Raw genomic sequence first — 15,436 nt, 5'->3', positions numbered from 1 at the left:
ATCTACGGATCTATCTTTATTGCAGCAAGTTGGGCGCCTCTTCTAGATTGACTCCTAAATTCTACGAACCCTTTTTTTTTTTAACCCCTTTTTCTTATTATTAAAATGTACACATTTATACTCGTCCCACACAAAATAAGGGTCCATCGAATTGTCTATTTGATATTTATTGCTACTTTCAAAAGGTGAAAATCATACTGTTTACATGTTCATGCACATGCATCCATCAGTCCTTCTCTGCATTCCAACATTATCATCTTTTGGGTACATTTTAGCACCAAAAATAAAAAACAGTTCAACATATGCATATATATATATATATATATAGAGAGAGAGATAAACATTTTTGCGTAATATACCATGATAAGATTAACATTCTTTATATATATTGGAGAGATAGCAGTCGCGTTTATGAAGAAATCAAGGCGTTATAATTAGGGTTTCTATCCACTTGGGGTCGTTGGTGTTCGTTGGGCTCTGGTCTAGGGCAGATGGGAGGTTGGCCGTCGGTTTTGGGTTCGAAGCACCGAAGTGTTTCGTTTCAGACAGCGGTTTTTTCTATGGTCTAGTCATGGTTTTTGTAAAGTAAATATCTCCATTACATTTGCCTCACCAGACCCGGTTTGGGATCTTGGTTTAAGTTATTGTGTATGTATTATATAAAGAAGACATTTTAACAAACAAAGATATTAATAATAAAATAGTTGGAAAGACATGTAATTTTGTATTATTGTATTTATAATGATTCTTGGTTGAATTAAGAGATTGTTGTACGATTCATCCTAAGGTAGCATTCGTATTTTGGTTCTTTTTATTTGTGATTTGCATCTTTTGCTACTCTACGACAGCGAAGTTTGATTGTATGACATAAAAAGTTATAATTTTCTTAAGGTCCCAATGCTTAAGTCTTCAGAGACACGTTAACGTCAAATTAAGATTTATACTCGATCGATTCATTTGCACATAGAATTTAAATCAGTTAATACAGTTTCATAAGAGTCTCAAAAATATTTCTGGCCATATACATAAGACACGTTAACGTCAAATTAAGATTTATACTCGATCGATTCATTTGCACATAGAATTTAAATCAGTTAATTAATACAGTTTCACTTTGAACCAAAAAAAAAAAAAAGTTTCATAAGAGTCTCAAATATATTTCTGGCCATATACATCTCTGATTCCTTAGAGCTTAGTATAAAACAATTTTAAACAAAACAAAAAATATATGTAATCCTGAAAAGGTATTAAAGAACACGATGGTCTCAAGTCTCAACTAGGCCTAGTCTCAACTCTCAAGCAATATATGAACACATTTCCAATTAAAATTAATTTATTATTGAGCCTCAATACACCTAATGGTCCAAAACGAGCAAAAATTGTCATTGGTCAAAGTTCTTTTCTCCACGTTTCAATCGACAAATGGCAAGTTCCAGGGGTTCGGGACACTTAAGGATGTAAGGACCATAAGACGCATGCATAAACTTTATGCTTTATTTAATGTAAAAGCAAAGTAACCGGTCTTTTTAACGATAAAATAAAAAAGTAACCCGGTCAACAGTTGATGGATTATTGGTTAACATGATCCACTCGATTTAACTAATTCGTAATTACTCATTTTTTGTGAGACTTTACACGAATGCTTGCTTTATTCAATGACGAGATGAGCGTAATTATATATATGGTATATTTCTACTGATACCTTCTTAGTACATATCTAACATTAGGATACCGTATCTACGACAAAAGAATTCCTAATTTAAATCCAAAATTCTTCTCCAATTTAGAAAATAACCGATTAAACTGTGGACGACCAAATGCCCTTGTAAGAATGACATCAATATATTCTCTCAACTTTTTGTATATGTCGAAGTACAGCTACTAATAATAATTTTCTGGATTGTGTCACGAGCAATAAAAGTCCGTTTCGATTTGTATGGACCTTGATCTTCTCGTAAAAAAATTGGATTCGCAATAATATGAAGTGCCGTTTGGCTATTATGTTGTATAAGAGTTGGTTTCTTTTGAAATGCTTTGAAATTCACAAACAAAGTTTTCTTGTACTTCATCACTACTGCATTTATGATTGTATGTCTACATATTTTACATTGCACATTTGAATATATAATGAATCAGTGATACACATACACGAACTTTTACAAGAAAAATAAAATGATACACATACACAATACCATATATAGAAAGTGCTCATCCAATTTGCCACAAGTATACCATGGATAAATTAAACGTATACTGAAACTCAATTTAATTAAGTGATCTACGTAGAATGTTTACATGTAAATTGTATGATACAATGGAATCTAATCCGGGCTCTAACAAATTTAGTTGCGCTCTTTCGGTCTTTCCCTAATATCGAAACTTATCCTTTTCTTTTCTCTTCCAAGCTAAAGACATGCAATGATATATGTAACTGGAATGCTTTTTGTTTAGATAAGTAGTAGAATAAGATATAACAATTACTAGGAGTTAGGAAGTTGTCATGTTCACAATTAATGTTCAAATATAGATAATAATCAATGATATATAATCATCAATTATTTATTTATTTTTGGTGCACCAATTATTTGTTCATTCAACCAATCGTCGATGACATTTGTCGTCGCTAAATTAAAATTCAAATTAATATAAAGCGATACTTATTACTTAAAACCGTCGCGTACTCACGTTGACTGAAACTGTTGATCGGTTATTACCTTACCTGGATGCGTTACTCATAGATCACTACGATATATATCATTTAGGAATTGGATATGTTAGAAAAACCGATTATCTATAAAACTTGTATAAACATGTGTTAGTTGGATTTGAAATCTGTTGAAATTTTTGGGACCTATCAATGGATTGTAGGATTACATAGATGGTATATTCTGTTTGTTACACAGAATAGTTGGTGTCTTTTCATTAATGCAACTTTTGAGTCTTTTACGCATTTGAAGAAATTTGATGAAGACAATCACAAAGAACGAAGGAGAATAATAAGTCGACATCAATTAAACTTTACATATGCACTAAACCGTAACCCCCAATGATCTATAGATCTTTAACTTCCATGAGTGCCCATATCTTTCAAATTTCTTTTTAATATTCCCTCTTTTTATATAAAACGGTATATTTTTATAATTCTCACCACCTATGTTTTTTGTTCTCCTTTTGCTTGATCAAAAGGAAAGTGTGATGGTGAACTTCTGATGGAGTAATACATCATACACGGAGTTTACTTTAACCTTTTACATGTAAATTTTATACTCCGAAAGACCGAGACACTAAAATATGGAATAATATACGTTTGAGAAAAATCATAATAGATAAGTGTAATTGTTTAACCATACTTGCTCAATAATTTTTCCATTATTTTTCAATTATAAATTATTTTATTAGTTCATTATTAGAAATATTAAAGCAGATTTATCAAATGGAGGACAATGCCAAGTTTAACTGTATAGCTGTTTCAAGATTGGTTGACCACAAAAATCCATTTTTACTTATTAATACTTTTTGGATTTTAGAAATTTGATTGAATTATATCTAAAGTCTATTCCTACCCATTTAATTTAGGGACCTCCGTTAGTTATTGTCACTTATTGTTTACAAATATGTACATGTTGTCACGTTTATATATATAGTAACTATAGTGGAATCACCACGTGCCTTGGTTGGCTAATTTTCCACTTCAGTTCAAATGATTGAGAATGCTACCATCAAATAAAAGGATCGTCAAATTTTTTGGTAGTTGAGTCTAGTTGACAAGTAATATTTATTTAAATGCAATCATGTCCGGTTTTCTTTTTTCCGAATCATGCCCGAACTCCGAATGTAAATCTCGTCTAGAGTTCTTACAAGTACGATAAAAAAAGGATTCTGAAATTAGGAAACTATGGAGCTTATAAGTAAGTAGTAAGATCTAAAAAAAAGAACAAGATTTAGAACCAAAAGTTAATTTTCTATCATAGAAAACCCCATAACTAATGTGCTGAGTAAGCATCCAATATTAATGATAATGACGTAAAAGCGTTGAAATACGTACTTTAGCATAAGTTATTATAGTGTGTTCGAATAATGATGCAAAGCACGTTTTAATATTAATTACCACCAAAAAAATCACATCCATAAACTATGCAAACGACGGAAACGAATTGGACAATATACCATACTCATTGTGATTTGTGACCAAAATGAGTATGGATCCATTTCGATTGTTGTGTCGTCATTTCATCATTGGAAATTCAGAGGAAGCTCTGAAGTCCAAAGCAAACTTGATTTAATTGACAGCGATTTTTATTTTTTAACATATGCATACTGAAAAACAGTAAATAAAAATCTATGTTTATTATTTTCCTCAAGTTATTCATCTTAATTGCCAAATCTAAGAAATGACAGAACTACTTAGAGGACATGCTCATCATAATGATATCTGATTCGGTTTCAATTATTAAGCCGACTTTTTTTTTCCTTTTTGTCATTATTGATTTATTTCTCTTCCGAAACAAATTAGTTGCCTTTTAAAAAATCATAATTCTATACATTTTTCATAATTTTATATCATAAATAACAAAGAATGAATGCCTTCATAAATAACCTTAAATGCCACCAAATTTGTCACATCATTTTTCCAGATGTTGTAAAGAAAAGTCCATATCAATATGAAACAAAAAAACTAGTGAAAATTCAATATGCATATATACTTTATATTATTTCAGAAAGGGTATTCTATGTTTTATATTATTTTCCGTGTGGTAGTCCCGTTCCAATGATTTTACAAATTCAAAATATGCAATAGGCTCACCTAAATAATGAGAAACAAGTAGTGCAATCTCCGAAAAGCTTATCAGTAGATTAAAGATTTTTGCAAATTGCACTATCAAAATCGGCCAGAAATCTTATTGATTATATGTATCTGCTTAATGTTAAGACCCTGCATTTGAGGATATACTTTTTTTTTTGTGAAAAAAATGTTGTATGATTTGATTATTTAAGAGCAGTTCTAGTCCACCTCTATTCCTTATTTGTAACTCTAGTTTATAGTAAAAACTACTCCAGCACCTCTATTTTTAACTCTAAAATAGATCAATGCTATTTTTTCTTGTATATTTGGAGGAATGATGTATTTTACTCTATTATAGATTTGAAAATTTTATTTATAAAATAGTCTTTCAAATTTTAAATCTTTTATTTATGGTTAAAAAATCAATAATAATCTTTCTTTTTTATCAATTACAAAATAAAACTCTATATTTTAGTTTCAAGTGACTAATGACTAGACTATGTGTTTACAAACATTATCAATTTATTTTTTATAATTTTACTTACAAAAATTTATAATGGTTTTTTTGTTTGGCAAAGTTTTCAGAGTTTTATTTTGTTTGTGTTATTTGATTTGCTACATTTACTAGAAAATTGCTATTTAAAATTACTTATACGTAACTATAATTTCTTACAAATTTTTCAAAATTAAAAATTAGGTTAATAAAAAAGAAAACAAAATATACTTGGAACAATTCTTTTTAGAATAACAAGAGAAAAACACATTTATTTTAAAATTACTCTATTTTTGGGTAGAAAATAGAGAATTACAATGAAAATGATCTCTGAAAGAATGGAGTTTCATTGAAAAAAAGAATGGTAAGAAATAAATTATGGCCTAATGATTGTAAAAGATGGGTGCACCAATTATTTGCGATGCGACGAGAACGTGGAATTGAACAGAGTAAGGATAAGGATGTTTTTATTTATGTATTATTCATTTATATGTTTTATAAAATAAACGTGTAAAAAAGCTGGCCTTGTGCTTCTTTGATATGTAGGCTTTATTCTTCACCTTCACTATCCTTACTCCTAGCTACGACTTCCCTACATTTTAGATCTCATAATCAACCTGCGCATAGGGGATATTTATCTTTTTTAGTTTTATATTCCTTAAAACATGAGACCTATAGAGAGTGAAGATTATATTGGTCGGTTTCGATCGACGAGAGATGCAATCCATATGACTCTACTGTTAGTTTTTTTTTCCGATTGTTATTGACGTCTTCTATAGGTATATAAAAAGAGGGTACATGTAGAAGCTAAAAAGACGTCGATTTTACTCATCTAACTTTTGCCGGTCTATATCCAAAATCTCAAGATCTTAGATTTTTGACCCAAAAATATAATCTAACTTTTATAGAGTCATTGTGCCTATCAAAATCAGTTGAATATTGAATATCAAATCTATCGGACTCTACATAGGGGCCGGACGAAGATTCTTTAATCTTTATATTTTCCATGCTTTTTACCAACTGAACAAATCTAACCAAACCAAATTTTTTTTTTTAGAACACACATATCCTCACATTTTCATATTTTATAAGAAAAATGTAGTGAATTAAAAAAAATTAGATGAAGTATAAAATTATTGTTATTAGGTAATTGGATTTTTTTTATAGTTTATAGTATTACCAAAATTTGTAGCTATCACGTGAGTACTATAGTGAAACATGATCGCATCAAAATCAAAACATAGGTAACTGTTTGTTTCCTAAGGTTTTTGCTAAGTCTCCTGCGTAAAAAGCAAATGAAGTCAGATGTTTGAAAATATGATAGGATATTCTTCAATAACCCTCAAATTAGAGAACTGAAAGAGAGACCACAAAGATTGCATCGATAAACAAGAAAGAGTCAGAATAAACAAATAAATAGAGAATTATGGTCATTTAGGTCCTAGTAAAGATGAATCCGGAAGAGAGGTAGTATTTAGTGTTAATAGATGAAGAAAAACAAGGTGTTTTGAGAAAATTTTCCTTTTTAAGAGTAAAAAATATCATATCTTTTATTTTTTTTAAGAAGATGTTGGGATTGCTTAGTATAAACTTTTTACTTTAAAATTTTATTTAGAAAATCAACTGTAAAAATTTTTGCTTTTAAAATAAAAACTGTAACTTTATAAAATTAAAAGTTTCACTAACGTAATTTAAAAAAAAAATGGCTTGATGAGTTAAAAAGAGAAATGGACAGTTAAGACTGTAGAGATAAAAATGAGTAAAAGTATATTTGGTAAAATTTTGATTTTTACAACTTCAAAAAATAATAAAATCTTTACAACCAAACAAAAAGCAGCGCCGTTTACCTGATTTGAGTTAATATACATGGTTATACTAGTTTGTGTGGATCAACTCACTTATCTAGTACGAGGCACTCGAGTGCTTTTTTTTATACTTTCTTTGCTGTTTATGCCTACACATTCGACAAATTGAATTTTACAGGAGTTGTGCCAAGTCTATGCTGTTTTGCCAATTTCTTCACTGCAACGTATTCTGAGCGCATATTCTTTTATCTTGTGATTGATATTTTTCTAGCTAAAATTACACAATTAAAGAATTAGAATGAGAGTTCTCTTTTTTTTTTTGGGGCAACTGAATGAGAATTCTACTTAGTTTAAAGCAGTATATAGAAAAAATATAAGTATTCCGCGTATAACGGAATAGGTTTTATATTTTTCGATAACCTAGTAAAGAGTATTAGGTCTCTCTTACTTTCTAGGATATTGCAACCCGATTAATTAAGAGTCTTACCTTCCCAGGTATTGCCACCCAAATTATGTTGATGTAGTCAGGGAACCTATTTGTTCCTACCTAAATCACTAATCTCCTTACTACTGCAATGACTTGGCCGGATTACCTACCCAAATCACTAATCTTCACACTAAATGATCATCTAACTTAATATAACATATGTCACCTTTTAATTAGTTGATCTCATAAATAATTAGTTGTCTCCAACAATAACACATGAGTCAATGACTTTAAGTACCAATACCATACCCCTATTAGTTGTTATTCACCACTTTATTTTATTTTTGAAATCAATGAAGATAGCATTATGTATCAGATATCTAAAGAGTCTCATTTCATAGTGTCTGATTTAGACCTTAATTATTTTAATGTGTATACTTTTGAACTTAAACTCATCCCAAAAACAGTAAAATTATTAATTTCCAAACGTATCAAAATTTATTTACATACACTTAGATATTATTAATAGAGAAATTAAACAGAGTAAGAAAAAGTTAATTAGTGCACGTCGGAGAGAAGTCTTGGCCGCCAAGACTTGGCCACCGAATATATGTCGAAGTCCCTTTGCTTTACTTTTCAACTCTAAAAAATGTAAGTATCTATTAATAAAACAATAATAATAGTCCTGTAAAATAAATTATAAACAATGACAATTTTTTGATGAAGATTGGCCAGATGCAATTGTTTTTTCAATCGTTTGAATATCACTCACCGCCTAGTAGAAGACTTTGCTTTTGGGTTTTATCTCCCAAAAATGTCACGTTCTTTATTGTTTTTTTTTTAAGGGAAACATAAATATAAAAACTGGTACTTATACAAGAAAAAACTATTTATAGAAAAACTTTGAGTTTACGTTTTATATTAATCAATATCTATAAAATTTTTGTTTGTTTGTAATGCTTCTGGTCACATGCTCTTTTTTCTGTGTTTGGTCACAATATTTTCTAAGGAAGCATATACTTGGAAACTATACAAAAATCTGAGGAAAATAAACATTGTTCGATCCAGAAATTTATATTTAGCAAAAAGGTATTTTCTTCCATTAAAAAACTGCAGCTTTTTTCTTGCATAAATCAAGACTGTATCATTTTGAAATCGCGAAATTGTTAGGACCTTTTTGAGTTCAAATAAATTAAAAAAAAAAAAAAAACTATTGCCCGTGATTCCTTTCTTTATTTGTCAACAATCCATACGCGTGATTAGTCAAAGTAAAATGGAAAAATAAAAAAAAAATACATAAAACAGGACCATATGAATACCATTTTCTCACTATGCCAACTTCGATTTCATAAACCCAAATTAGAAAATAAAAACAAAAATTCCACGCTGTATATCCATGTGTGCTGAGATAAAAGAATAGACTCGACATGCAAGATAAAAATAAATATGGCTAAATAATATACCGACAATTATATTAAAAAAAATATTTTTTCTATGACAATTTGTTTCTCTATATATATAAAAAGGCCTTTTCCACGTCCCCAACAAGCCACTCCCTATATAACCAAGCAAAATAGCATCCTCGATAATTCCTAAACCATAACAACTTCTTTATCTCCTTCTTCTTCAACCTTTGCTTCAATCTTCACCAACTTTTTTTTTTATAAAGATTTTTGCAATCTTCAACAAACTTACCCACAGGCAAAAAAAAAAACAAGTGTCAAACGAAAAAAAACAAGCATGGTGGTTTTGTCACAGCCAGTCCCTTTTGATAACCACATCTCTGTAATCCCAACATACAGACCGGTTCCGGTTCTCACTTCCCAATCAATCCCCGTCGTGGACCTAACCGACCCGGAAGCAAAGTCCCAAATCGTAAAAGCCTGTGAGGATTTTGGTTTCTTCAAGGTCGTAAACCATGGAGTCCGACCCGAACTCATGACCCGGTTAGAGCAGGGAGCTATTGGCTTCTTCGCCTTGCCTGAGTCTCTTAAAAACCAAGCCGGTCCGCCAGAACCGTTCGGTTATGGTAGTAAAAGGATTGGACCAAACGGTGACGTGGGGTGGATTGAGTATATCCTCCTAAATGCTAATACTCAGCTCTCTTCTCCCAAAACCTCCGCCGTTTTCCGTCAAACCCCTCAAATTTTCCGGTAACGAAAACATTTCTTTGTACAAATATCAAAGAACTTATCTTTCTCAAAGACATTACATCACTACTTTTCTTCAAACATTTTAGAAATCGAAGCAGTCACCTTTTATCTTCTTCTTTCTCGTTTTTAACTAAATTCAATGTTTCTAAAAACAATTGGTCCTTAAGAGTTATTAACCATAAAAAAAAACGTATTCATTACATTTTACAGGAACAAAAAAAGACCATGACTTTCGTGGTATCCACTTAAAAAGTAGAAACAGAGGACTCTGTTTTACACTATTTTCCACCATCCCCTGTTTTATTCTCTTGCTCCTTATTTCTAATAGAAACAATGAGCAATTAACTAGATAATTTTCCTACTGAATGATCGTAATGTCACATTCCATTTCTTTTTATATGGAAAATAGTCCATGATTTACTCTGTTTCGTAAACTTTTATCCCCTGTTTTGCTCAATCTGACCGTTTGAGAGTGTTGGAAACAAAAAAAAAACAGAGAGGCAGTGGAGGAGTACATGAAAGAGGTGAAGGAAGTGTCGTGCAAGTTGTTGGAGATGATGGCAGAAGAATTAGGGATCGAGCCAAGGGACAGTCTGAGTAAGATGGTGAGAGATGAGAAGAGTGACTCGTGCCTGAGGCTGAACCATTATCCTACGGCGGAGGAAGAGGCGGAGAAGATGGTGAAAGTAGGGTTTGGGGAACACACAGACCCACAGATAATCTCACTGCTAAGGTCCAATAACACGGCGGGTCTTCAAATCTGTGTGAAAGATGGAAGTTGGGTCGCTGTCCCTCCTGATCACTCTTCTTTCTTCATTAATGTTGGAGATGCTCTTCAGGTCCCTTTTCTTCTCTCTCTCTCTTTCTTTTATTTTTCTTCCCCTTTTCTGTAAAAACGAAAATTTATCAGGTTTTTGATAATCTTTATGTATTTAGGATTTGATGGTTGGTCTTTTGAGACATTCTTGCAGCTTAACTGGCTGGTCAAGATGCATAAACAAAGAATTTTCGTGTTTTTTTTTTCTTACTAAAAAAAAATAAAAAAGTGTTTTTTTTTTCTGATGTAAATTAGGATTTTTCTCTTTTTTTGGTGCCAAATTGGGATATCAAGGGAGTGATTGAGATCGATGCGGAGGGTAGACAAAGATTCTCACAACTATTTCTTCTCATCTTTTTTTTTTTTCATAGAAAAAATAGTTTCGAAAATAAAAATATAAAATGCCGTTGTAGAGTTCCTTTTTCTTGGGTGTACGTCTAGAAAATCTATCTAGACACTGAACCTCACGTGACAATTACTACTATTTACATGATGGGCATGTATGCAATATATTCTTTTACAAGTGCCATTTCAAAAACAAACAAAATATACAATGTGTGTATTCTTTTCACCTAATTTTGACTCTTACAACATTTTTCAAAGTCTACTTGACTACTTCCCACAAAAGACACCATGTGTACTAAGTTATTAACAGTACCCGGTGATTGCAGGTTATGACAAACGGGAGGTTCAAGAGTGTAAAACACAGAGTCTTAGCTGATACAAGGAGATCGAGAGTCTCGATGATATATTTTGGAGGACCGCCACTAAGCGAGAAGATAGCTCCATTGCAATGTCTTGTCCCTAAGAAAGAGGATTGGCTTTACAAAGAATTCACTTGGTCTCAATACAAATCTTCTGCTTACAAGTCTAAGCTTGGTGATTACAGGCTTGGTCTCTTTGAGAAACAACCGCTTCTCACTCATAGGTGTACTGTATGAGACTAGTCCTGATGATCCTTATCATCCTTTGTATGACAAAAAGAAGGAAATGGATAGTCTTTTGGATTAGTTTTTATTTTTGGTATGTTTTTTTCGTTAGGCACAAAAGCATTAGGCTTTGCTTAGAGTTTGACCCAACCAAACCTACCTTTTGTATCCTCTCGTCTTCTTCTTCTTTTCTTTTTGCCTGAATTTGTTCCTGTTTTGTTTGCCTTTCTTGGAAATAACAATTACTGTTTATTTTTCTCTTTATGATTCATTTCACCTTTGATTTTTTTTTTTTTTGCCTTTCCATTTCCCACTGTCTTTTTCTTTATTTTTACTTTCGTTGTTTTTATTTTTAAATAATTTTTACTTCGGTGTTAATATATAACAAATGATTTGTTATACCTAAATTTTAAAGTGTTGCACTTTATGTATGTCCTCACGGTGTCCTCATGCAATACGAAATTATATGATATTTCTCTTCGCTTTTCTATTTTTATGGACTTCTCGTCTTTATACATATATATGTAATTGAGTTTTGACTTCAAAAATAAAATAAAATGGAATTGAGCTTTGTGTTAAACATGGTTTTTAAATAGCTTTATGATGACGCTAAAGCAATTACATTTATGAGGTGAAAAACAAGGCTTATATATATATTACTCTTCATTCATGAGGTAGCTTGACAAGAGGTATATATATATATATATATATTTTTTTTTTTTTGGTTCACTAACTTTATTGGTATAGAATAGAGATTAATAGGATGATTAATACATGAGTGTGAACTGTAAATATTAAGTTGATTTTTTTGGACATCTTAATGATTTTATAATAGGATTAACTTTTTAAAAAAGAAAATAAACACGACCTGTTTTAAATTGAAATAATTGGGGAAAGTTAAGTGGTGACCACAGAGAAAAAAGGAGAGACAGGTGCGCGGGTTCTTACAGCTTTTAGAAGTGTACGAAATGTAACAGAACTGTACAGTTACTGTCGTAATGTCGTTGGTTATGACTTTCATTTAGGCACCAATACCCATATATTTTCATTTTACTTGTTCTTTCATTTTCTTTTTGAAAGAAACTTGTTCCTTCATTATACCAAAGTATATCTTAATTCGTTTATATTAAGTAGTCATATCATACGTACGTAAACTCATCGCCGTTTTGAAATTTCGTAATTTATTTTGAGTTATTTGTCAAATTTAAAATTTTAGTTTACATTTTAAAGAAGTTTGGTTCGTTTGAACAAGTTTTGAAAACCGTTGAATAGATAATTTGTTGTATTCAGCGCTAAACCACCGCGGACAAATCCGTAAGATCATTTTTAATTAATTTACTTGGAGCAGTAAATAGTATGAAAACAGTTTTTGGTCGTCTCTTGTCAGACTTTCAGCGTGACACATATAACATAGTATTTCATATTTGTCTTTTGTTTTACATTTTTTACGTCAATAGAATCCGCGATACCCACCATCCTAAATTATAACTTTAAAATTAGTAAGTTAGTTACATAGTTGATCCATTAATATTGTTACTCTATTTTGTGCCCAATACCAGACTTCCTCATTTCAATAAAGTTGTGGTTGTACAATGTTAAGATTGATGGGTCGACTGTGCTAATATATCCAAGATAGGTAGCTATTGTACTCCCATTTGCCAACTATAGATGCTCACAAAACTGGATATTTGATGTGTTTTTTTACATCTGATATTTTGAAGTGTATCGAACAAATATTCTATATATTTTTTATTATTATAAATATATCCATAAAATCCTTTTAATTTATTTGATTTGGAAACTGATTCAAGCTCGTTATATCCACAACAAACAAAATATAGTTTTTATTGCACATGTTATGGTTTGAATTTCAATGACAATAAAAAATTATTCGAGAAAATGATATGTAACTAAGTGAAAATGCGTCAGTTTTTTTGGTGTAAAAAAAAGAAAGAAAATGCGTCAGTTTATATACAACCCATAAGTAGTTTACTTATATTATTGACTAACATATATTTTACATAGAAATCAAATGATATATTAATTAGTTCAAAATTAATAAATTACAGCATGTTTGGGTTTTGAGATTATTTACGAGGTCTAAAATATATTTTTGAGTTAGGGTTTATGCTTTTAAGTGTAGGTGTTAATATTTGAATCTAGAGTTTATATAGTTATATAGGAGTTATGGTAAATATAATAAAAACATATTCACTGCAGTCTATATAGTAAAAAAATAATTCTTTGAAATTACACCATTTTCGGAGTTTGAATTTATTTATAGGATTTGAAGTTTATTTTTTTGGTTAGAAATAAACATTTTGGGTTAAGGTTTAGTATTATTGATTTAGAGTTTGTTATGTAGGGTTTATGATATATAGATTATTATATATATTTTTTTGAACAAACTGTATAGATTATTATATCAGAAGAGTGTTTCTTTGATTTGAGCTAGAGAGGATCCAATCGGCACCGGATACTTTGTTGAATCTCGGAGTTGATGATCGCTTTCGGGCGAGAAATAGAGGAGTGAAGTAGTGAATATCTCTCTTTTCGTATGTAGTTAAAGAAGCTGATGAGAAAGAGTGAAAAGGAAAACTACTAGCCGTTTTTCTTGAATACATGTCATTAATTGTTTTCTGCATCTGCAATGGGTTCAGCTTGAAGCACAATGACGAAGTAACGTCATGATCGGAATCAGATTCGATGTGAGGACAACCATTGTGATCTTTCTAGAATAGCATCAACCACAACCGTATTCAGGAGTAAACTTGTAGTAAGTACGAGGGCTAACATCTCCAGTTAAGCTAGACATGTATTGTTATCTTTAATATCAATCATTTAGAATTTTAGATCGTACAGTTTTCTATCAATGCAAATGCATATGCGCCATACTTTTCAACTACATCTGCACACGTTTCAGTAGCCCCGCCATTAGAATCCTCAAAATATATAGGCAGAAATAGTAATAATACCCTCCACTTAACTAACAATAAAAATCCATTGACTGCATGGAATTTTTATGACACAATTACTTCTGACGCTGAGTCACTGAACATATCATTTTACTATCCATGTGATGATGCATATTAATGCGTCGGGTAAATTTTATTAATTCAAGTGAATTCTCCTCTTTTTTAAAAAAAAATTCTAAATATTATCTTCTTTTTTTGAGAAAAAAGAAAATGTTACAAGAATGTGAGTCCTCCGTAGAACTGTTCCATGGAGAAGGCTTCCATGAAGATAATGCCATGGAGGTAATTTAGACAAAATTTCATCTCCCAAATATTCCTTGTAAAAATATTTTCATTAGGCGGAAAAGAGCAAGATGTGACTGCGTGCAGCTTTTCTTAGTGCATCTATGGGTCCAAAGCCAGCTCAGGTTGGGCCCTTTTGTCTTTAGATTTTGCATGTCTTCAATACATAAAATGATAAAATAACTACTAATTTTTTTTATAATTGTAAAAAAAAAAAAAAGAAATGGAAAGCGGGACATTCCTTTTATAATATGTACGAAAATGTTTATATATTTGAAGTGTGATTGTCACTGCACAACTGATGTGACGTGTTTACACCAAGCTTGTATGTATTGCTCGATGATGACCATTATATATATATTTTTTTTTTTGTCAACAGCTTAAACACCTAGAACGGTTCGACAATCCAAACCGGAGGTACTGAATTTACGTACATAACATCGATAGAGCAGACACGAGCACTTTTTGCTAAGATGCCGGCCTTTGTATTTCTTGCACGTGGGATATATGAAAGTGTGAATGAGTTGAAGCTCTCTTTAATCTTCACAAACTCCTCTGTGTATATAGCAAATGCTAGCCAATCGTTAGGTGTAGACACTATCTTCACCAAATCCAAACAGTTCGTTGCAAAAGCTACCTCTGTCTTATGGTTTCCTATCATGCACAACATAGCCCAAATGAGAGCTTTCATCTCCGTATGAAGAGGTGAAAGACTTCGCCAAACATTCCTCGCTCCCATTATGTTGTCTCTATTTCCATCCTGAAAATAGTA

At 31.2% G+C, this 15,436-nt stretch overlaps 1 protein-coding gene across 1 annotated transcript; it reads left to right on the top strand.

Annotated features, from left to right (window-relative positions):
* The first annotated feature begins 8,892 nt into the window (after positions 1-8,892).
* LOC18992099 (gibberellin 2-beta-dioxygenase 2) lies at positions 8,893-11,666 on the top strand. The gene is made up of 3 exons (XM_006415457.2): positions 8,893-9,661; positions 10,158-10,500; positions 11,150-11,666. Exons 1-3 carry the CDS (start codon positions 9,249-9,251, stop codon positions 11,417-11,419), a joined length of 1,026 nt encoding a protein of 341 aa, XP_006415520.1. The 5' UTR covers positions 8,893-9,248; the 3' UTR covers positions 11,420-11,666.
* Positions 11,667-15,436: the final 3,770 nt, after the last annotated feature.

The sequence above is a fragment of the Eutrema salsugineum genome, unplaced genomic scaffold, assembly GCF_000478725.1.
Source record: "Eutrema salsugineum unplaced genomic scaffold, Eutsalg1_0 scaffold_5, whole genome shotgun sequence".
NCBI lineage: Eukaryota > Viridiplantae > Streptophyta > Magnoliopsida > Brassicales > Brassicaceae > Eutrema > Eutrema salsugineum.
The sequence above is the reverse complement of the archived record's forward strand: the minus strand, read 5'-3'. Positions and strand labels throughout refer to the sequence as shown.